The 25504-nt window shown below is 40.8% G+C and overlaps 1 protein-coding gene across 4 annotated transcripts in view; it reads right to left on the bottom strand.

The window, feature by feature from the left end:
- Positions 1-25504, bottom strand: part of NT5DC1 (5'-nucleotidase domain containing 1) — a 244985-nt gene that overhangs the window by 8907 nt on the left and 210574 nt on the right. For 2 of the 4 annotated variants that reach the window (XM_077812970.1, XM_077812971.1), the window contains exon 11: positions 22148-22316. In XM_077812970.1, the coding sequence (XP_077669096.1) occupies positions 22148-22316 (169 nt within the window). The other 2 variants (XR_013345618.1, XM_077812972.1) reach the window with 2 other exon arrangements.

The following is a 25504-nucleotide window of genomic DNA, read 5'->3' as shown; positions in this document are numbered from 1 at the left end:
TGGTGTAATAACTTCAAATTTACCCTAATTGTGAGCTCAACTATGAAAAGTGAGTTGAAGTTCATAAAATGTCACAATAACCTATAACAATGAATGTGGAGAAAAGGTGCAAAAGGGAGACAAAAAGACTAGGTTAATCCAAACAAAAAAGCCTACTGATATAATTCAAGGACTGTGTTAAAATCATGCCTAGTAAACAAGAGAAGTGTGGGACCAGAAATCAGTGACTCAAAATCAGTGTGTTGGAAATGACATCTAATTGGTGGACAAAATAGTGAGGAAGCGGGCTATTCTACTCATCACTTCCTTTTGGGGTCCTTAAAAAGACACTTTGGGGATGAGGAAATAAGGACAGGTGGAGGCAAAACATAGGGGTGCTCTGGCTGACTGAAAGACAAGAGAAGGGGAAGGAGCAAGTCTCATCATCATGGCTGTTACCCCCACCTTCTCCTGGGGCCTTGGACCTTCACTGTTATAATCCTGAGAGATGTACTGACCAGACGGGGCCAGAGAGAGGACTCAGATGACACTGCCACCTCAACTGGCTTTGGCTAAATCCCAAACATCACCTGGGATGTGAAACTTTGTTTCTCTGTCACTGCTGCCACGTGTCCATTTTCTTCCTCACCTTATTTCTTCTTTTTCCTATCCCTCTCCTATTTGCCTTTCTATAAGAGTCTCGATTAGGCTGCCAAGACTGTATATTTTGCAACACTGCTGAAAGCCTGAGATCAGAAAGGCAGCAAAATGTAATGCCCTAAATAGATCGATGCTGGTACAAATTTGCCAGATTTCAGAGTAGCTAATAAGACTGTGTGCTGTGCACGTGTTCTTCCAGGCTTCAAGTGAAAATCAACACTAGAAACAGAGGCTGCATATTCTCTCTTTGCTGTTCTTTTCTTTCCCGTTGTGTGTGTATGTTTTTGTCTTGTCTTTTAGGAAACAGGATTGGACTTTAACAATAGCAACAGTTATAGCTGCAGCCCATCTCAACTAACTTCTTCTCTTTTCCCCAAAAGAACAGTTATTACCATCTTTTCTACTATCAAAGAGACTGTCAAATATGGAGGGGGTGAGAACAGGGGGAAGTTCCTTCTAAAAACTCACTCCAGCTACAGGGAGAGGGAACAAGGGATGGTGTTGAAATGAAAGCCTTACTTAACATTTTACATTTCACGTTTTAACTGTTTTCCCCCTTATTTTTCTGTATCTTTAATAAGAGATAAAAATGATGTTTAATGGTGTGTTTGCCATGGCACTAAGTGGGCTGAGGTCTCTGTCAGTTGGAAGACAGGATATTGGGCCATATGGACCCTTGGTCTGACCCAGTAGGGCCCTTACCAATCGTAAGCAAGCCAATACTACACAGGACAAAAAGCTGCCTCGGGTAAGCAGCTCCCAGACCCACAGATAATTATAGGAAAGGACATAAGCTGACAAAACCAGAGAGAACGAAAATGAAGGCAAACAACACCACACACTGTAGTACAAATATAGCAAAGAGTACAGGGGGAGAAGAGAAGGGAAACTATTATGAATGAATTCCACAGTGACTATTTTATTGTATGAATAACTGTGAACACTCAGGGATATACATTTTCCCACTTTGTCTGAGGCAACAAATCTCTAGAGCCACCCCTGAGAACAGCTGAAGGACAGATGGGTTGAATTTCTAGTCTGCTGATGGCCCAGATTAAATTACTGCCTCTTGGCTCTACTTTTGATAGCTTCCAAAATAACAACAAGTAAAAAAACAAAAAGCAGGAATTTCTCAGCATCTTTATAATCTACCAGAAATGAAGGATTATAGAGAATTTTTTGACATGTTTACCCTTTGCTCCTTTATCTCCTTCACTTTGGCTGTCAACTTTGAGTCTCTCCCAAGAGTAAAATTGACAAGGAGCAACATGAATGTGACCTGTGTGTGTGTGTGTGAGGGGGATTATTTTTGGCAGGAAATTTTTTTTTATCAGCAGGCTCAACCTTATAACTTTGCTGAGATTTGTTGATAAATTAGTTTTTAGAAACAAACACTGAACGCAAAAACTTCTTCAAAAGGTAACAAGATGTATAATGGCTTGCAACAATGTGATATCATGCATGCCATACCAAAAACAATGTATTTTGTGAAAAGTCTACGAGTTAAGGGTAGGATTGTCTATCTACTGCTCACCCAAACACTGGACCAACTTCTCACATGAGGTCACCTACTTGACACAAATAATTTTTGTTCATGCACCCACTGCATGTGTAAAACTTATTTTTGTGTATGAAAATGAACATTTGCTTGCACTAAGCATGAACAAGTACTAACCACAGGATAATCTATTCTGCACATTCAAAAACGATCATTCATTCATGCAAATATAGGTTTTGCCTGGGCAACAAATGGAAAGTAAATTTTTGGAGGTGAAAAAAAGGTACCCACATTTGAAAACATAGCCCTTTGTGTTAATGAAAGTTATACTATGCATAAATGGGATAGTCTTACCCATTACCACTAGTATAAAAACCATCAATTTATGTATAGCAAAAACAGGAGGGAACTTGCAGTTCTATTCCTGCCACTTCTTCCTCTCCCTCCCCCCCATTATGCAATATTTTAGTATTTCCTTGTTTGGGTAAATTATGTATTTGTGAAAAAGGCCTGGATTGAGTGTTTTACAAAGTGAAATCTACTTTTTCTCTAAGAAACAGATTTCTCCATAGATTGAGCAGTGAGAGTGAATCTTTCTACATATTGCCCTGCCAACATGTCTCAACCCTGTCCCGATACACAGGTATTGGGCGTAGAAAAAGACCTTATCCCTATCCAGTTAATCTCCCTGCCACTGCAATCTACAATTTGTTGTCTAACATTTTGTAGTCTTTAAGTTCCCAAGTAATAGATTTTCCACTTCTTTTCTTGGAAGACTATTCTACAGCTTTACAGTGTATCTATCATAATCAGAAGTTTTTCCAGCTATTCAGTTATTTTTCATTAAACTAGGCCAGTATACATTTGTGCACCACACTAAATAATTTCTCATCCTTAGTGATGTCTACACCTTTGGGAGAAAATACACAAATACACAGACTCTTTTAGCCAAATTACACATATTTAGCTTTTTAAACCTTTTTTAACATAAATCAGTCTTTTCCATTTCCCATTACCATCTGCTGTCCTCTGAACTCTCTCTCCAATGTAATAAATCTCTTTCTTGTAATGTATCCAAAACCAAATGCAGCATTCCATGTGTTGTAACACCAGGACCATACTGAGAGTGGTTATTATTATATCACCTTGTACCATAACATCATGTGTTCATGTGCAAACCCCAAAATTTTAATGGACTTTTCATAGCCATGTAATACTACAAACTGGTCATTACTATCCACGTGTCTCTCAACATTTTTCTCCCATTGATTATATATGTTTCAGATTATTTGAATATTTGAATCAGTTGCCAAATTTGAATCAGTTGCCATTTTTTCAATTAAAACTCATTTCGTAATTTTTTTTGCTAATGTTTCCAATTTTTTTATGTCCCTTTGCATCAGGTCTGCTTCCTGACTGGTGTTTGCAACTCTTCCATCTTAGCATGATTTGAGAATTTCATTTGTGTGCTGTTTATTCACTTTATTAATGAAGCTATCAAATAAGACCAAACCTAGCACCAATCCCTGCAGTATCCCAGCTGACAGCTCCCACAATGAATCCCAATCCACATGCTGCTATTGCTATTCGGAGCAACTGCAATTTATTTTTAAACAAGATTTCACAGGACTCAGGATAAAATAATTTACGACAGTCTAAATCTATTACATTGACTATATTTCTTTGGTCGATGAATTTTGCATTTCTATTTTTTAAAAAAAAGCCATCCCCCCCACCTATTTTGTACACTATATTTGCCAACTATATTTTCATAGGTCACCAGGTTTGTCAGATGAGATGCTCATTGTTCATGTGTGCACTACCCTCTAGATATCCACTCATTTTTCTCATATTATTTGTTCCATTATTTTACAAGGGGTAAAAGTAAGATGTAAAAGGGATGGTAACAGCCAGGGTGACTTAATTCCTATATTTATTTATTGTTTAAAATCAGCACTGCTTTTGCATTATGTAAGAGAGAGAGAGAGAGAGTCAGGAAATCTGGCTTCAGTTTCTGACTGCCACCCACCCACTTGCTGGATGGCACTGAGAAAATCACAACATCTCCATCCCTCATCTTCCTCCTGAGGTTAATGGTTAGTAAGAAGTAGATCCGGCAGAGACTAATTTTTGTCCTTTCAGCTTAGATTGCCCAAAGGATGCCAGTTAGTGCCAACTGTGATGGTGGTTTGTGCAATGTGAACTAGGAACTGGACTGCAATTTACTTCCATTTTATTATTTATCCAGACGAGGGTTGAGCTAATGAAATCCTCTTTCATCTCACTGTGTTTGCTTAATTGAGAAAAGGGGATAAATTTCTGGGCAAACCAAGAGAAGATATTTTATCATGACTCTACATGTCTCTCTTCTTTGCTCCCAAATCAGCTGTGGTAAGTGCAAAGTGCAAGTGAACTGTGAAGAACACTGCTTACTCTGTAAGTAACTGTTGCAACTTGATCATTACCATGAACCAACTAACTAACCAATGGCAGCATTCACACATTTTAAGGTCAAATTGTGATAACCTAGTCTGACCTCCTGAATAACACAGGCCACAGAACCTCACCCAGTCATTTCCACATTTCTCATACTTAGTTTACTTAGAGAACATGGAGTATCATAGTAAAAGTACTGCAAATCCCATGGTAATGATGAAGTTTTGAATTGTGATCACTATAAGTGAAATTCCACTTATTAAGATGGAAAGGTTCATGACAGTGCCTAGGCTCCGCTGCTAATATATTTTAGATCAGTGTTTTTCAAACCGTGGGTCGCGACCCAGTACTAGGTCACGGCATGTAAAGCACTGGGTTGCCTTGCTCTGGTCAGCACTGCCGACTGGGATGTTAAAAGTCCCGTCGGCGGTGCTCCCAGCTAAGGCAGGCTCGTGCTTACCTTTTCCGACACCTTGCTGCACCCTGGAAGTGGCCAGCAGCGGGTCCGGCTTCTAGACAGGAGGGCCACGGGGCTCCGCACGCTGCCCCCGCCCCAAGCACTGGCTCCGCACTCCCACTGGCCAGTTCCTGGGAACCGGCCAATGGGAACTGGGGGGAGGAGGGTGCGCCTGTGGGTGCGCGGTCCGCAGTGCCAGGAGAGGCACAAAATCTGCCTTTGCACTCCTGCTGCACCCCTGACCAGGAGCTGCCCGAAGTAAGCCAGTGTCCCAATCCCCTGCCCCAGCCCTGAGCTCCCCCAAACCCGGAGACCCCTCCTGCACCCCAAACCGTTCATTCTTGTCCCCAGCCCAGATCCCACAGCCCCAGCCCAGAGCCCACACCCCCAGCCTCTGCCCCAGCCCTGAGCTCCCCCAACCCAAAAGCCCTTCCTGCACTCCAAACTCCTCATCCCCGGCCCCTGCCCAGAGCCTGCACCCCCAAGCCCAGACCCCCTCCCACATCCCAACCCTCTGCCCCAGCCCTGAGCTCCCTCCCACACCCTGAACCCCTCATTCCCAGCTCCATTGGGTTGTGAGCATCAACAATTTTCTTCAATTGGGTCCCCAGGAAAAAAATTTGAAACCCACTGTTTTAGATGATGCCAATGAATACCACATTTATTAAGAGGCTGATAGTGATCTCTGAATCCTTATCAGTCACTGTGTGCCGGTACATCTTACAAACCAGTCAGATCAGAGTCACAGGCTGTTTATTTATTTATTTTTTAAAGTTGTTGGAGTTGCAATCCCATACCCACAGAGAACGAATGAGTATTATTCTGAGTGATTAGTAAAAGATTCAAGTAAATGCATAGAAGACAATTATAACCTAATCTAGACACAAGGCCTACTTGGGTAAACTTAAGTATTAAGTCTCAATCCTTTCTGAGATTTCCTCGGAACAACCTGGTATATTAAACCAAAATAATCTTAAATAAGCTCTGCAGATAGGAAGGTATTTTTCCAATAAAAAACTCAGTCCGAGACAAAAACAGACTTCTTCTGAAGTATACAGAGGAAAGTTATGCATCATTTTGCACTATTGCCCCATATAAGCAAAGCCAACATTTTTTTAACCCTGATACTACAGCAGCGTTCCTCATGGGGAATAGGAAGCAGTGAAGAAAACAGAACTTCCTTCTCCTTTCCTTTTCTGAGGTCAATGCCATTCCAGTCAACAGGGCAAACAAAACTGTCACAATATTAAATCGTCAACAGCAGGGGGAATTTGTAACTCCACCCAAAAATATCCTCCAGATTATTATACAGAAATCCCCATCAACTATATAGCTACTCCAAAGTACCCTGTCACTGTGGACTTCATTTTGAAAAAACTAAAAATCCTGTCACTCTAACATACACAGGGAATTATTAAATGAGGCAATCACTCAGTAAGGCCTTAGAAAGGTTAATCAAAATGCTGAATAGTGGCAAGTCCTGAAACCATTTACCCATACCGTAAGGTTTTATTTCCATTAGTATAGTATTATACAGATAGGGACAAATCCTCAGATGATGTAAAGGGTCACAGTTCTAATGGAGCTATGATGAAGGTTTACAACAGTTGACAATCTGCGCCATACAGTGCCAGCTTTGCTTAGATTTAAACGTCGTTGAAGAAAAATGTGGAAAATATTCCATTTTTAAATAAAAATGAGTTTGAAGACAAAAGTAGTAAACAGTGTTACTGGAATAAGAACTCTCATGCTTAGCTGAACTGTCACGGCTAACCTGGTGGCTGAACTTTGTGACTTTGTCCTTACCCATAACTATTTCACATTTGGGGACAATGTATACCTTCAGATCAGCGGCACTGCTATGGGTACCCGCATGGCCCCACAGTATGCCAACATTTTTATGGCTGATTTAGAACAACGCTTCCTCAGCTCTCGTCCCCTAAAGCCCCTACTCTACTTGCGCTATATTGATGACATCTTCATCATCTGGACCCATGGAAAAGAAGCCCTTGAGGAATTCCACCATGATTTCAACAATTTCCATCCCACCACCAACCTCAGCCTGGTCCAGTCCACACAAGAGATCCACTTCCTGGACACTACAGTGCTAATAAACAATGGTCACATAAACACCACCCTATACCGGAAACCTACTGACCGCTATTCCTACCTGCATGCCTCCAGTTTTCACCCAGACCACACCACACGATCCAACGTCTACAGCCAAGCTCTGCGATACAACCGCATTTGCTCCAACCCCTCAGACAGAGACAAACACCTACAAGATCTCTGTCAAGCTTTCTTACAACTACAATACCCACCTGCGGAAGTAAAGAAACAGATTGATAGAGCCAGAAGAGTTCCCAGAAGTTACCTACTACAGGACAGGCCTAACAAAGAAAATAACAGAACGCCACTAGCCGTCACCTTCAGCCCCCAACTAAAACCCCTCCAACGCATTATTAAGGATCTACAACCTATCCTAAAGGATGACCCAACACTCTCACAAATCTTGGGAGACAGGCCAGTCCTTGCCTACAGACAGCCCCGCAACCTGAAGCAAATACTCACCAACAACCACATACCACACAACAGAACCACTAACCCAGGAACTTATCCTTGCAACAAAGCCCGTTGCCAATTGTGCCCACATATCTATTCAGGGGACACCATCACAGGGCCTAATAACATCAGCCACACTATCAGAGGCTCGTTCACCTGCACATCCACCAATGTGATTTATGCCATCATGTGCCAGCAATGCCCCTCTGCCATGTACATTGGTCAAACTGGACAGTCTCTACGTAAAAGAATAAATGGACACAAATCAGATGTCAAGAATTATAACATTCATAAACCAGTCGGAGAACACTTCAATCTCTCTGGTCACGCAATCACAGACATGAAGGTCGCTATCTTAAAACAAAAAAACTTCAAATCCAGACTCCAGCGAGAAACTGCTGAATTGGAATTCATTTGCAAATTGGATACTATTAATTTAGGCTTAAATAGAGACTGGGAGTGGCTAAGTCATTATGCAAGGTAGCCTATTTCCTCTTGTTTTTTCCTACCACCCCCCCCCCCCCCGATGTTCTGGTTTAACTTGGATTTAAACTTGGAGAGTGGTCAGTTTGGATGAGCTATTACCAGCAGGAGAGTGAGTTTGTGTGTGTATGGGGGTGGGTTTTTGGAGGGGGGTGAGGGAGTGAGAGAACCTGGATTTGTGCAGGAAATGGCCTAACTTGATTATCATGCACATTATGTAAAGAGTTGTCACTTTGGATGGGCTATCACCAGCAGGAGAGTGAATTTGTGTGGGGGGGTGGAGGGTGAGAAAACCTGGATTTGTGCTGGAAATGGCCTAACCTGAAGATTACTTTAGATAAGCTATTACCAGCAGGACAGTGGGGTGGGAGGAGGTATTGTTTCATATTCTCTGTGTATATATAAAGTCTGCTGCAGTTTCCATGGTATGCATCTGATGAAGTGAGCTGTAGCTCACGAAAGCTCATGCTCAAATAAATTGGTTAGTCTCTAAGGTGCCACAAGTCCTCCTTTTCTTTTTGTCATTGCAGAATGAGGGAACTTCCAAATGATCTACTGGGAGCTGTATGCAGTGTTGCTGTTGCTGTGTTGATCCCAAGATATTAGAGACAAGGTGGGTGAAGTTATATCTTTTATTGGACCAACAAAATTAGTCCAATAAAAGATGTTACTTCACCCTCCTTCTCGCTCTACTGGAAGTAGTCTTTCTACATGTAAAATATAGCATTGATGGGTCTTTTCAAACACCAAAAGTCTTCACTGCCATGAATTAGAGGAGCTACTTCTGTTTCATGACACTCACAGAACTGTAGCACTCCAGTGGCAAAAAGCAAAACCAAAACCAGAAATGGATTTATCTGATGTCAATTATTTTTCATCAGCAGGTTCCAGTGCTGATTTTTAAACAGGAGATCAGGTGTCTGCCCTGTTAAAACAAAGCTTCTGAAACACTGAAGTCAGCAAGAGTGACTGTCTATCAGCTATGACAGTCCCCAGTGCTGCATACTCACCCTTATATTGAAAAGTAAAAAAGGAGGGGGAGAGAGGACAAGGGGGGAAGCAAATCAAGTTTCCTAGCAGTTTAAGGAAAAACATGCCAGGTGCAAATGAAGTACTTCCTAATTGTTTAATGAATCAAAACACAAAGAAATTGAAGAAAAAATGTTTTGTCACCCTCCCTGAAGCGATATGCAGGCTCGAAAATATCACTGTGGATTTTCATAATCAATGTGTAAGTATCCTTTGAAAGATATCTCTCTGTGCTACTTATATGGCTCTCATCACCTCAGTATTGAATGTCTCACAATAAGTAATAGATTATATCCTCAACATCCCTATTACGTACAGAAGTGCTGTTATCCCCATTTTACAGATGGGGAAATGAGGCCCAGAGTAGATTAAGGTCCAGATCCTAAGTGCCTAAATCCTTTTGAAAATTAGATGTAGGTTCCTAAATCAGTTAGGCATTCCAACACTGCCTAAATACCTTTAAAAATCTGAGTCCAAAGGCAGGTCCACGCTACCACTGAAGTCTATCTAACTTACATCGCTCAGGGGTGTGAAAAAGACACTCTCCCCCGAGCAATGCAAGTTACAGCAACCAAAGCGCTGTCCACACCAGTGCTATGTCGGCAGGAGATGCTCTCCCGCCAACATAGCTTCTGCCTCTCATGGAGGCGGAGAAATTATGCCGATGGGAGAGCGCTTTCCCGACAGCATACAGTGTCTCCACCAGGCGCACAATAGTGGCGCAGTTGCATTTATGTAGCTGTGCCGATGTAGCGTTTCTAGCGTAGACCTGCCCTAAGTCACACTAGAAAGTCTATAGCTGAGGTGGAAATCAAACAGGTCACATGAGTCCCATTACCTACTAGACCATTACTCCGAAATTTGCTGAACACAATGGAAATATTTGAAACTCTGCCTAGAGTCACCTGGGTTGGACAGAGAGCAGGATGGTATGCTTAAAGCACAGGTGATAGCAGAAATGCCTGCTTCCCATTGAAATTATCTGCAACCACCATCCTCACAGCAGAGACACTCTTCTCCAGAACCCTAACTATGCACTTCCCCAATGCAGACCCCACAGTTTAGACACCCATTTACTCACCTTTCCATCCCAGGCAGATACCCCCCATTTTGTCTCCTCCAATTTGAGCAGACAAGCGTTCAACCTTATTTTCCCCACTTAAGTGCTGGTCCTGGGTGCAGGTATGTTCCTCATGCAGTTGCATTTGCTGGTGTGTTCCCTATTCAGGGCAAGTATCCCAAGGCTCGTCCCAAATATGCCTCGCTGTCTGCTGCTCCTCTCTGAAATGCTGATGCCAGACATGTTTTGGCTATCGGATGCTCCACAATCCATAGTACAGTATTATGCTAGGTTCTCACACTTCAAGGAGAAGACAACGACCAGCCAGCAGCAGAAAGGTAGAATTGCACGGGAGTGCAGTCAAGTGGCAGGAGATTATTAAAATGTATACCAGCCAGGCAAAAATACAGACTATCAGTCAGGACAGGATATCTTCAGCATTCAAAGCACACTGGGTGAGTCCAGCCTGAACATGATACCATGTTTTGGTTTGGATGTCTCCTTTTGACATGGAATGCAAGACAACAAAACACGGAAATGGCCTCGTGATGGGATATGGAAATAAGACTGACAGCTAAGCAGAATGCCCTATCCACCATATGTAGCTTCTGTTTTTCTCTCCAAAGATGTACTGTGGGGAAAAAGGTGGAATGGCCAAGGAGCAGGCTGGTCCAAAAGGAACATTCTCCCTCACGCTTTCCATCTCCTATGTAATTCAAATTCTGTGCAAATGAGGAGGTTTAGTTAAGAGATAAATTTCTTCAGTAAATTTCTTGTTTGGGATATATACCAATAAAAAGAGGAATTGAAATTAACTAAAACAACTAAATATAGAATAAAATGAGTCAAATGAAAATGATAAAATAGCATTCTCTTAATGATCTGTATCATAAAAAAAAAGCATGGAGAGAGGAAAGTTCTTTTAAAATCTTGCGTTTTTCTATCTTTATATGGCTTTAAATACTTGAATGAGTCAGCCTATAGAACTGCCTAACAAGGTTTTAATGGCACACACTAAAAACTCAACTGCAGTCATGAAAGCAGTGTCTGAGTGTCGAGAAAGTGGGGGAAAATGAAGTTGCAGGTTTGAAACCTAAGGCCAGGTCTACACTTGGGAGGCTTTGCAAGAACACGACACTGGCACAGTGCTCCTTGTATGGTTTTCCAACTCATACCAGCAAAAGAGTGATATAGATTATTTCAGCCCACCCCCAAGGAAAATAACCTATACCAGCAAATGCACTGTTTGTCAGTAGAACTGCATCTATGCTAGGACCTTTTGCCAGCACACCTCATTGCACCCCTGACTGACATATGAATGCTACAAAAGACTATAACCCCCTGCTGCAAAAGACTATAACCTGGCCTAAGTAAGAGTTTCACTCTTCCATGGGATTGTTAGTGGACTTTGTCCTGCTGTATCAAATGCTGGAGATGGATGAAGCTGGAGAAACTGCAAGCAGACAATCTGTAAACTTCAGGTAGGATGCTGTGCAGATGCAGATTGATAGTCAACTTCTGTTCAAGGGCCGGAGCACAGGTAGATGGCAAAGTGGTATACAGGAATGAATGTCCAGGGGGCTTGCGGGAAAGAACTGGAGGACCATAACATCTAGATTGCTGTGACTGCCTGTGACTGTATATTTTTATTGCGGTTACCTCAGAGTATCAATACATGTTAAAAGGTACCTTGGGTTCTTCCCTTCAGCTCAGGGATGCCTTGCCTTGCAGCATCAATAGAGGCTGTGGATATGTGAACACAGTGCATGTTAAGGGGAAAAACTGTAACTGAGCATGAGTTAAGTCTGCAGTGAAGACTTAATTGTAGAAAGTAATTGTAACAGAATGGCAGACCCTGTCAGCAGGAATTGGGACCGGGCAGGTGAATGCTGATTGATTCTTATTCACTGATTGGGGCAGATGTGGTTCATTTATGCTACCCTGGATATAAAAGAAGTAGGAGTAGACTGCTAGGTTGGGACTGAGAAGCCATAAAGGGAGAAATCCTAGACAAGAGCCATGACTGGGAGAAGCTTTGTCCTGGAGTTATTTTGTGTTATCTTGTTAATCAAGGAGGGGTGGGCTGCACACCAACCCACAGTATGTATGTTCTATGATAGGACAGGATAAAGGCTTGTAACCATTCCCAGTAACATTTTAGGATACTGAGAAAAACAATTCTTCAAGTCTGGTTAAAAAGATATGCACCATCCTACAGCTCTGGGATCCAGTCAGGACCCACAGCCTGAAAATGAAATTATATTGACTGAGTTGAAGGATAACATTAACGTGGAAATGACTGAGTGGTTCTCCCTCCTTAATGATTTGCCCATATGTTTACCCCTTTTATCTTTTAGAGGTGGCTATGCCTTGACATGTCACAGTGCAGGAGAAAGATTACAGGAACATTTCTGTTAGTTGGCGAGGAAGTAATCTTTAGGGATATGCATGATTTTACAAGACCTCCAGGGGCACAAGTCAATACATCTATATGGGGCCAAAAGGATTTAATAAATCATAATACAAACAAAAGGAAACCTACTGTTTATGTTCAAAGTAATTCTCAAAGAATCATACCACTAGCTCAACAATTTTCTTTAATAAGGTGACCCAAAGACTCTTTACAAGCCAGTTTTAATTTACATTTGCTTTTATGAAAAAGCAGTTTCTTGTGGTTTTCAGCACTAGTTTTCATTTGAGGAAACATTTATTTTCTTTTAAATAGTAATCTTCAGTTTTGGCACTCTTTATATCTCTCAAATCAAGACTACAACTAGATTCCTGCCAATTCTAAACAGCTATACATCACAGCTGATGTTTTTCAGTTCAGATGCATGCAAACAATGCTTCAGAGCAAGATATTGGCAATATATTTAAAACACTCATCCTCTCTTAATCTTAAGATCTATCTTGCTTTAAGATTAAACTCGATAAGTTTATGGAGGAGATGGTATGATGGGATAACATGGTTTTGGTAATTAAATATTCATGGTAAATAGGCCCAATGGCCTGTGATGGGTTTTAGATGGGGTAAGGTCCAAGTTACCTGGGAAAGAATTTTCTGTAGTATCTGGCTGATGAATCTTGCCCATATGCTCAGGGTTTAGCTGATCGCCATATTTGGGGTCGGGAAGGAATTTTCCTCCAGGGCAGATTGGAAGAGGCCCTGGAGGTTTTTCGCCTTCCTCTGTAGCATGGGGCACGGGTCACTTGCTGGAGGATTCTCTGCTCCTTGAGGTCTTTAAACTACAATTTGAGGACTTCAATAGCACAGATATAGGTGTGAGGTTTTTTTTGTAAGAGTGGTGGGTGAAATTCTGTGGCCTGCGTTGTGCAGGAGGTCAGACTAGATGATCATAATGGTCCCTTCTGACCTAAATATCTATGAATCTATGAATCTATGAATCTGCGGCAATGTCTCTTTGATGCCAATTTATCCACTTGTAGGAAAACCCGCACAGAAACATCAGAAATTTGAAATGATCCTGTTCACTCAGCATATCATGTAATTTATTTAAAAAAGGCCTTTCTTCCCTCAGTGCTTCCATTATAAAAAATAATCTTTCAGAATTTTCCGTGGAAAATACTACTGTAGCATTCAAACATAAGAAAGGTCTAAATTTGCACAACCTTTTTTGAAAGTTAGGTACAAGGCAATACTGTAGAGAAGCAGTCTATCTTTGTACTTGGAGACTAAAAAATATACAGCTGAACTTCACTAATCTGCACTAATGACTGGGAAATACTTCAGATTAATGGATTCTGCCAATAAACGAGCAATATATTTATCTAAGTATTTACAGGGCCTTCACATTGTAGTAGCTGAGCAAGTACAGGATTGTAGCCCCACTCCAGGCACTGGAAAGACTCTCATTAATTTCAATGGACCTTAAGTGAAGAAATTTAATTGAAAAACATAGAACGAATGCCTCATAATATGTACTTTGTTTATCTGTTTAACTGTAATTTAGTCTTAATTATTCATGATAAATTTCTGAGTATACCAGTAAATAAATGGTAAAATTAATGACTTCTTAGCAATATGAGATCTCTCTAGAGTACTCAGCTATTAAATATTTTCTGAAGGAGAGATGTGGTTACTTTTTGATGCAAAATATAGAATTGTGCAGATGTATGAGGTGCAATTTAGAATAGTTCCACTATACCAGGCACATCTGCCTTTCATTTCCTATCTCACCCATAATTTGCAGCTGTAAGCAGAAACATGAGCTTCTCTGACACGGTTCAGTGGTAATTTTATCATCACATTTATACAATAAGCAGAGTGACCCCCCCTAAACCGCTTGCATATTTTGGGAGACAGAATATACACCCTTCAGCATCTTTAAAGAGATGGCTTTGACAAATTATACCACCAACTGTGATCTTGCTCTTCCATCAGTTAATTGCAATAATGATAAGACATGAAGGAATACTTATGCACTTACATGGGCACAGCATGACTGGATTTTAGATGGTTTGTTAGATTTCCAAACATATGCATTATCCTCCTAAACCCAAATGAGAATGGATTTGAAATGTGTGTCTGAATATAAAATAATGTTTGCATTTCAAAAGAACAGCTATAAAAGGTAAAATAAAGGTTACACCCAGAAAATATCTAGATTTTCCACTAATTTTTCTTTAAACCACACCTATTTTAAAGCTTCCAGGTGGCTCACTCTCTTGTTCCTTGTCTGTAGCAGTACTCCCAACCTCAAACATTCAAAAGTTATAAGACAGGCTCCAAAATCTTGAGATTGGCCTAAATTCTGAGATTTTGTAAAAACTAATAAATGTTCAGTTCTTTTTATTTGGCTTCTAGGCTTGGGGCCTTTAGGTTTCACATTTTCAAGCTTTTCTCTGCAACCATGAGAGCTAGACATTTTTTAAAAAGAGTGAGTGAGAGGACTCAGTCTCAGATTCTTATATAATCACAGGATTCCAGGAGCTGGAGCTATAAGAAAAACATCAAATATAGGGAGATTCACAATGAAATCATGACAGTTTAACACACTGCTGTAGACCTTGGGACCAAGAAAAATATTAGTCTCCTGATCAACTTAAAAACAGTGGCATTGGCACAACTCATGGTTTGGCATTTAGTGGCTTTTTGAAATAAGAAAATACTTCACTTGAAAGTAATATATTGTTTAGATCTGACATCCTCCATATATCATACCGGCTATTGTTGATGGACTAGCTACACGGAACAGGACATGTATATATTTAAATGGATAATGGGTAACAATCAAAAGACAACAGCAAAAAGTGAGAATGAGAGACCACTCAAACCACACAGGATGTCATAGCCATATTTTCTAAGTGACTGAAACACAGCCTCTGAAAAAGGAGGTGATATTTTACACACCCAGGTTTATGCAAAACCTCAGATGTGCAAACCCTCTAATCTGTATGTACAAACCGGCATGCAAAGCTGTACATATAATTCTGGAGGCTGCTTTTGAAAATATGGCCTGCACCATTCTTCTATTTGGAGACTGTGAACAGAAACTGAGGGAGATTGAAACTGAAACAGAGCACTGACTGGAGAGTTGGCCTCCTGGTTAAGGGACTTGACTGTAAGTCAAGGTATCCAGCTCCTATTTTTTTCCCAGCCTCTCACTTTCTGTGAGACCACAGGCAAGTCACTTAACCTCTGTGTGATTCAGTTTCCACATCTTCAGAATACTTCCCTACCTACTAGGGAAGCAAGTGAGAATTAGCTCATAGAAGTGATTTCAGCCCCTTTGATCTGAGCTGCTATATAAATATAATTATTTTTGATCTCAGATCCCGTTTACTTTATCAAAGGTACAATTCAGAATGTTACTCGCCTATTTAGTTAAGACTTCCTTAAAAATGCTTAAAAGTCAAGATGATAATATCTTAAAATAACTCTTATTTGGCCTTTCACAGTTTAAGTTTCATTGCAAATTGAAGTAGATATATGGGGCTCACCACATAATACGGGTTTTTTTTGTCCTCTGGACAATTCTAACAATAGGCAAAGTGTTCTTTGTTTTATGATTAAGGAATAATAAGACACGTGTCCTATTTTAAGAGGCAATGATCATATCAGCTAAAACCAAAGGCAGAGAATATTTTCTTTTTTAACCAATGAGCAATCCAGATTATCGCTGAAGAGAATGGGATGTTCATACTATTATCTGCTGTCATTTTCAGCCAGATGATTGGAGGAGCAACCAAAGATGCTCCACATTGAAGCTGGTACAAATGGTTGGAGACAGAATGGAAAAAACCAAAAGTTAACTTGATTAATTAAAGTTAACATCGTAAAAAGCTAGTCTGAAAAAAAGGGAAGAGTTGAAGGAAGAGGAAACAAGGATGGGAGGTATCTGAATCTGGAAGGAAATGTTTTAAGTAACATTTTATTTATACATAATAAAAATACCTAGCAATTCCTTCTTTACAGCTGGGGAAACTGAGGGTAAATGCTACTGAGTCAGTGGGTGTGTCTACACCACGGTAAAAACCACATGGTACCAAGTCTCAGAGCCCAAGTCAGCTGACTTGGGCTTGCAGAGCTCTGGCAGTAGGGCTATAAAATTGCAGCACAGATGTTCAGGCTCAGGTTGGAGCCTGGACTCTGAGACCTTCTCCCCTTGCGGGGTCTTAGGTATGTCTATTGTGATTAAACACCTGCAGCTGGCCTGTGCGAGCTGACTTGAGCTAAGGGGCTGTTTAACTGAGGTGTAGATGTTTGGGATTGTGCTGGAGCCTGGGCTCTGGGACCCTGTGAGGGGAGCAGGTCCCAGAGCTTGGGTCCAGCTCAAGCCCGAACGTCTACACCACAATTCAACACCCTCTTAGCCCGAGTGCTGTAATACCAAGTCAGCTGGTACGGGCCAACTGCTGTTTTTTAATTGCAGTGTAGTCAGGCGTTTAGACCTTAGGCTCTAGCCTGAGCCCGAAAGTCTACCCTGCAATTTTATAGCCTCGCAGCCCAAGCCCTGTGAGCTGAGTCAGCTGACCTGGGCCAGCCATGGCCATGCCATGGGTCTTTTATCGCAGTGTAGACATACTCAGTATCACAGCCAAGCTTAGAGTTTAGAATTTCTGTCCCCATTGTTGAACTCACACCATGTCTGTCATTTAAAACCTCAGTATCTCTGAAAGTGAGGATAGTGAAGTAAAAAGAACAATGATTTTTATTTATATAGAAAGACAGTATTATTATTATAAAATGGGGATAGAGATGAAGCAAAACTCTTTTTGAAGGAGATATAATGACACCATCACTGAAAGATGCCACCAGACTATTTTCTTCAGCAAAGTACTCATTTTACCCATTAAAACATACAACTAGCTTTATATTTTGATTGTATGGGATAAAGCAAAAGCTCTCACAGCAGCACCTACTTTAAAAGACCTTTCCTATAAACACTCTTTGATAAATGGCTCTTATAATGTAGCTATTTTGCTAACTGAGTACTGAACCGTTTACTTTGACATGTGTGAAATTTTTAGGTGTAACTCCTAAAAGGCATAGTAGAGCTGGTCAAAAACTGAAAACCTATTTTGATGAGAAAAATTGAAATTTCAAAATTGGTGTGTTTGGAAAACTTTGAAACAACAGCCACATTTTTTTTCCAATTTTTTCGTCGTTTGTCCAATTATTTTAAAAATTAAAAATGAAAAAACACATTATGGAAAATTTTCATTTACAAAAACCCTGTTATCGATAACATATTCAATAGGGTTTTTGATGAAAATTTAGAACTCCAATGGCTTTTGTGATAAAATGTAAAATTTCAACAATGCTGACAATTTTTGATGGAAAATTTTGTTTTGGTAAAAAAGGTCATTTTTTAAAAGAAAAAAATTGTTTAAAAGTATCAAACAATTCTACTAAAATATTGTCCCTGTTCTGGATATAATACTCAATATTATTTTTAAAACAGTACACAAGTTTCTGGCAGGGTTGCCACTTCAGTTTGCCCTCTACTGGCCCGATGTAGTATTGCAGAATCCTTACCTCAGTTTTCCCCAGACTTTTGGCCTACTCCAGCTGCAAGTGTCCTGTCCCTCCAACCAGACCACTCTAGAAAGCCCTGCTCCTTCCAGGGAGGCAAAATTCTTTATCGAAATCCAGCCAAAAATGTAAAAACTAAATCTTTAGCCCCACCAGGCTCAGCAGGCCTTGTCTTCCTCACAGGCACAGTTAAGCTTTCATGGTCTTTCCTCGTGACTCAGCATTTGCTCTTGTGCCTCAAACAACCTCAGTGTCCAGGGGCTGGCCCACTCCTCCCCTCCCATAGGAGTTCAGGCAGGCTGCAGCTCATCAGGGTAACTGCCTTCAGTCAGGCTTCCAGCTCACCCTGTCTGCTCTTCCCTCCTTTCTGCTTCTCAGCCTTCCCCCAGGCTGCTTCTCAGAGAGAAGAAACTCTCCCTCTCCTCTCTTCTGGGTCTCTTGACTCCAGCTAAACTCCCCTTGCTCTTTATGGAAATCTCCAGCTCTCCCCCAGCAGCTGGGTCTGATATCCAAGTTGAGCCAAATGATCTCCAGCTGATTAGGATCAGCTGGCGGGTGAAGGAGGGTAGCTGATCTGTCACAGGCTGAACCCTTAAAGGCCAGCCAGCCTGTGACAGAGTCATTCTTTGGATTTCCCTGAACATTTCTGTCAGATCTTTGCTTTTCAAATGATAATGTCCTTCAGGCATGGCCGATGTGTTTGTGACATGACAGGACCAAGCATACTGTTGGCACTTAGAATACCTGAGGGGAAAAAGAAAGCACTCCAGAGCACATCAACCTCATATAGCTGGTTGTGAATGTTGTCTAGCTAGTTATTTCAAAACAAATGCAGCAAAGCCAGAACTTACAATATCTGCCAAAAAATCAAGGTTAGGCCAGCCAGGACAAACAAGACTTACACAGCTTGTCATAAAGCCAGTCAGACAAGGCACTGCAGTGGGGTCAGGACTACCTCAACATCAAATAATGAATGGACCTTTTAAAAACTCTTTGAAGAAGTGTATAAAGTTCTTATACAGTTCTACTTATCCTCTACTATAATGTACACAGTTACAAGTTTAAAAATGTTAGTTCTGATCTTTCCCTTAGCTCATGTGCATGGGTTACATCTTAGCCTCCAGGGCCATCATCCCCTAACATTTATCCCACAGAGGGAACACTCCATGACACACAATCCTTCCTCCCCACGTGGCCAGGATCCAGGAACCATGGAGAGCCCTCTGCAGTGTTGAGAATCCACAGCTGGAGAAGGACTAGGAGAGGGAGTGTCAGTGTCACTGCTCTCTAAGACCTGGAAAGCAGCCTTAACCTTTGTGCTGTCCCCCACCATCTGAAGTGAAAAGAAAAGGAGGACTTGTGGCACCTTAGAGACTAACCAATTTATTTGAGCATGAGCTTTCATGAGCTACAACTCACTTCATCGGATGCATACCGTGGAAACTGCAGCAGACTTTATATACACACAGAGATCATGAAACAATACCTCCTCCCACCCCACTGTCCTGCTGGTAATAGCTTATCTAAAGTGATCACTCTCCTTACAATGTGTATGATAATCAAGGTGGGCCATTTCCAGCACAAATCCAGGGATTAACAAGAACGTCTGGGGGGCGGGGGGTAGGAAAAAACAAGGGGAAATAGGTTACCTTGCATAATGACTTAGCCACTCCCAGTCTCTATTCAAGCTTAAGTTAATTGTATCAATTTTGGAAATGAATTCCAATTCAACAGTTCCTCGCTGGAGTCTGAATTTGAAGTTTTTCTGTTGTAATATCGCAACTTTCATGTCTGTAATCGCGTGACCAGAGAGATTGAAGTGTTCTCCGACTGGTTTATGAATGTTATAATTCTTGACATCTGATTTGTGTCCATTTATTCTTTTACGTAGAGACTGTCCAGTTTGACCAATGTACATGGCAGAGGGGCATTGCTGGCACATGATGGCATATATCACATTGGTGGATGTGCAGGTGAACGAGCCCTGATGGGCCTAATAACACCATCACAGGGCCTAATAACATCAGCCACACTATCAGAGGCTCGTTCACCTGCACATCCACCAATGTGATAGATGCCATCATGTGCCAGCAATGCCCCTCTGCCATTTACATTGGTCAAACTGGACAGTCTCTACGTAAAAGAATAAATGGACACAAATCAGTTGTCAAGAATTATAACATTCATAAACCAGTCGGAGAACACTTCAATCTCTCTGGTCACGCGATTACAGACATGAAAGTTGCGATATTACAACAAAAAAACTTCAAATTCAGACTCCAGCGAGAAACTGTTGAATTGGAATTCATTTTCAAATTGGATACAATTAACTTAGGCTTGAATAGAGACTGGGAGTGGCTAAGTCATTATGCAAGGTAACCTATTTCCCCTTGTTTTTTCCTACCCCCCCCCCCGACGTTCTTATTAAACCCTGGATTTGTGCTGGAAATGGCCCACCTTGATTATCATACACATTGTAAGGAGAGTGGTCACTTTAGATAAGCTATTACCAGCAGGAGAGTGGGTTTGTGTGTGTGTGTGGCGGGGGTTGAGAAAACCTGGATTTGTGCTAGAAATGGCCCAACTTGATTATCATACACATTGTAAGGAGAATGATCACTTTAGATAAGCTATTACCAGCAGGAGAGTGGGGTGGGAGGAGGTATTTTTTCATGCTTTGTGTGTATATAAAAAGATCTTCTACACTTTCCACAGTATGCATCTGATGAAGTGAGCTGTAGCTCATGAAAGCTTATGCTCAAATAAATTGGTTAGTCTCTAAGGTGCCACAAGTACTCCTTTTCTTTTTGCGAATATAGACTAACATGGCTGTTACTTTGAAACCTGTCATCTGAAGTGGGAAATCTCCCTTCAAGACTTTGCCAGCCCAGGAAAAAGAGCTGTGTTTTCAGGGAACTGGAGTGGGGGAAGTAGCCCCAAAACAGGGCCGACCCTGCAGATTTCTCCTGGACCCATGGCACCCAAAGGCAAAAATGCTGTCAAAGGGTACGCAAATCCTACCCACCAGAATGAATCAGGAAAAACTCTGTGAGGGGATCTTCACAGAGGTTATCCTTCCCCTAGTTCTTTTCATGGCGAGAGGTAAATGGGCCACTTATCTTTGGAATGATAGAAACTTTGCCATGCAGCAAAAGATAGAATATAATTAAGTTACGTTATATTAGGTTAATTGTTTTGTGATATCCTTATAATGTAGCTGCTTTCTCAGAATATAGTGGCACAGAATAGAACTATTCAGTGGTATCTTTAGCTGATTCCTAAACATTATCGCCCTTTGTAAGTGTGAGCAGTAATTCAGCCTATATGCTGGCAATGGCTGTAGAATTAACTTTGTTTGGCAACTCTGGAATTCTCTCTCAGACTAAAGGAGTACTTGTGGCACCTTAGAGACTAACCATTGGATGAAGTGAGTTTTAGCTCACGAAAGCTTATGCTCAAATAAATTGGTTAGTCTCTAAGGTGCCACAAGTACTCCTTTTCTTTTTGCGAATACAGACTAACACGGCTGTTACTCTGAAATCTCTCAGATTAGTTATTCTTTCGTTTTGTACATGAAATAGACTCAACACTGAACCAAGAGGCTGGTAAATGGTACACTTTTGGAATTAATCATAGCACTCATTCAATGCAAAAGTAGCAAAATTCTGTGAGAAAGACCAGGCAAAGACCAAGAAGTAGAAGAAACCCTATGGTAAATTTCCAGCCCCATTGTCAAACCAAAGAGAATCAGATAAAAGTCTGAATATTTAAGGCACTCATGAAAACCAAACTTGTCCAGCCTACAACTATTATGAGAATAACCATAAAAATAATGAATAGTGACTGGCAGTTTACTGTTGAGTGTTAACAGGAGAATTAGTTTTGATGAGTTTTGAAAATAGATTTTCTCTCAAGGTAGTATCTATAATTTGAAAGCATTACTTCTGGACACTTTACATATTCACTAATAAGAACAGTCTTCCTTACCTGCTATTGCTTCAATACTTGGAATTGCAATAGTGCTATAAGCACTGATACATTTGCAAGACCATGTGTCAGTTAAGGTTTCCTCTGTACTTTCCAATCCTGAGATGCTGTCCACAAAGAAAGAACCCCACTGTTTAGATACTGAATAAGGAGCTTTTGGGTGATGTCCCTGAAATAAAATAAATAAATAAAATTAGAAACCCCAACATAAACTCAATCATTATAATTAGTCAATACTGTATCTTCCTTCTCTATTTAGCCCACAAACATTATTTTAAGAAGTTCTGAAGCTATCCACTGTTTCCTTAATAAAACTATTATTTCTTATAAGCAATATGACTGAAAAAGCAAACTGGGAAAAAACACCAAAACCTTTCAGTTTTTCTCTTAACTGATTCTCTATGACATATAAAGTCTGCTTTAAACATTGTTTTCTTCAATTTGTTTTTCCATCTAAGGTAATAGGAATACCTCACTTCCCTCTCTTTGCTGGAGGACCTGAGACATCATGATGCATGAGGCTGTAACCTCAGCTACCATTCTGCCTTCTCTCACCTTTAGGAGAGAGTGTATGCTGAATGTCAGAGTAACCATAGGGAAAATATTACTTTGATTGTCTAAGATTCAGCATCCTTCTCTGCTCTTGGGAATTACTATTCAGGTCCCCACGCAAAAAGTGAAGATCTGATATATAATACACACAACATCTTAAAGACTTAACATGTATTAAAGAAACAATGTTGGGCAAAGCATTTTTTCTGATTTTATTGTTGTTATTGTTGCTCTGCAATCCATCTTTAGAACTGCTATATACTATCCACAGCAGTCAGAAAAAGCTCCAGCAGGCCTCTGCAAAAAGATAAGCAAAATTGCAAACCACACTATAGAAAATCTGCAAATGCCATTTGTGCACAAAGTATAATTTCAGACCATCATAGCAGAGAACAGCAGACAACCCTCCATAAGCCTCCAGATTTGTGAACTTTTGCACCTTGTTTTCCACTCAACTGCTTTCTTACAATCTTCAGAACATGTTGGAATAACTGTTGACCACAATAGGAGTCATGTCAGATACATTTATGTCACGTCCCCTGTTAATCTCCCGTTGCAACTAACCATGAGAAAGAAGAAATTTGACAATACACACTGAAACCACAACAGAAGACAGACTCAGGATATATCTACACTGTGATTAGACACCCACAGCTGGCCTGTGCCAGCTGACACAGGTATTTAAGGCTCAACCTGAGGGGCTGTTTAACAGCAGTGTAGACATTTGGGCTCAGGCTACAGCCTGAGCTCTAGGACCCACTTTGCAAGGTCCTAGAGCCTGGGCTCCAGCCTGAGCCGGAACGAGCCTGAGTCAGCTGGCACAGGCCAGCTGAGGGTGTCTACAATCTTTGACCAATACAAATCTATTGATTCAACAGCTTGAACTGACTCAGCAAACCATGATAATTTTTTAGCACTTCTTGGTGCTACTTTCTCTAAGAGCATCTATTTTGCAGGAAAAAAAATGAGTTTGATTGGCATGTTCAGATCCAGATATTTGTTTCTCTCCAGTGCTGAGAACAGACTGAGATAGCTAACAACTTTAGTTTTCAAGTACAGAATGTCACCCAGGAGCTGAGCTCTTCTTTTGTTCACTCATTAAGACAGCTATTTTGGTTTGCTTTGTACACAAATAATACCTTTCCAAGAAAATCTTTAAGGGCAATTTAGATTATCTATCAAATGAAAATTCACTTTCCAGTTGGAGGAGAGCTGCAAAAAGCACATGAGGGCCATACCAATTATCCAGCTGATTATTCAAAAAAGCACACACAAGCCTTTGTATACAGGTCAGGGCCTACTTATTGGCAGGGGGATAAGTTCAGACTCCTGTCTCTGTGGATCTTTACGCCAGATTCACTCAGCAATTTAAATTGTAATCTGAGGAAATGCACTGACATTCTTCAAATGAGACAACTGCTCCATCTTGAAGCTGGAATGTCTCCCTTGTACTGCTCTACAGGGAGAGAATGAGGTTTAGGGGTTAGAGCCCAAACTTCTTAACAGAACTAAGAACAAACAAAACAAAACAAAAATTGTTAAATAAAATAGCTGCCTCCATGCCATGTATTAGGGGATTTTCTGTCCTCATATTTTATTATATTCCCATTGCGGTAGTCTCCAAATGAAAAGGGTTCCTTGATTGTAAAACCAAACCTTGATCTCAAATTTGAGAATTCCCAAACTTTGTCCTTCAGTTGTACCCCTTTAAAAAGATACCAGGGTTACTCTGTGAGTATGCTTAAGAAGTTCCCAATTTCATTCCCAAATGCCTGATTACCAGAGTTCCATATCTGACTAGGAAGAGACTCAGCCTGCAGTTAAGGAAAGGTCAATGCTATTGATCTTACATGTTACTGAAACCACAGAGATATTCCTTGGCTATGGATTCAAATTGCACCCGCCTAAAGTTTCTATTAGCGAATAACAATGAAGCCTTTAAAAATAATTTGTGCTTGTGAAGAGTGCCAGATTGGCAATCCTGGAAAGAGAAATCCTCTAGCTGTAGAACAGGAAAGCAGAAAGCAACAGAGAGACAGGATTCCACATCACCAGTGCGCCTTCGCAAGTCTGACCTAGAGTGACCACCAACAGGGGGTGAAAGTAGTTAAGTCTCTGTGCTTCAGTCTTTTACTTGGGACTGCCAACAAACATTTTCATTAATACTAGACCTGGAAGTATTTTTTGTGATAGACACACCTGCACATCCTTTACTAGAGTGATGGCAGCAATGCATTTCAAACAAACCAGACCACAGAGCAGCAATGGGATAAGAGAAGAGACAGGTGTCTGCAATGCCTAATTACAAGCCTCTTCAGCAACAGGTTGTGGGTTAAATATTGGAGTCATTCTTCACATTTAATTTCTCTCTGGTCCAGTATGAGTAGAATAAAAATGTCAGCTTTTTCTCCAGAGACAATCCCAGACTTTTTGTTTTTTGTGTGTGCAAAGTTACTGATATTCCCTGTAAACCCTACAGTAAGAACAACAAGAACATCTGAAAGCTACATCTTGAATGAACAAAAAATCCTGAGGTAAAAACAAAATTAATTAAAACTGATAAAAATTTTTTTGTGGCAAAAGGATTAAAAAAAAATAAAAATAAAAAGTCAGCCAGCTCGAGTAGATTTTGTCAGGCTTCCACACGAATGCAAAAGGGAGGAAGGCCCAAGAGCCTCCAACATGGCTGTGTCTGTTGCACAGGTGGGACACAATCACAATCCCTGCACTCTCCTGAACATAAGGACTGCTTCTTGCTAGCACACACTAGCACCAGCACCTGGCAGTGGAGCTAGCTAGCCATGC

Source organism: Eretmochelys imbricata, chromosome 3 (assembly GCF_965152235.1).
Source record: "Eretmochelys imbricata isolate rEreImb1 chromosome 3, rEreImb1.hap1, whole genome shotgun sequence".
NCBI classification, from domain to species: Eukaryota; Metazoa; Chordata; order Testudines; family Cheloniidae; genus Eretmochelys; species Eretmochelys imbricata.
The sequence above is the reverse complement of the archived record's forward strand: the minus strand, read 5'-3'. Positions and strand labels throughout refer to the sequence as shown.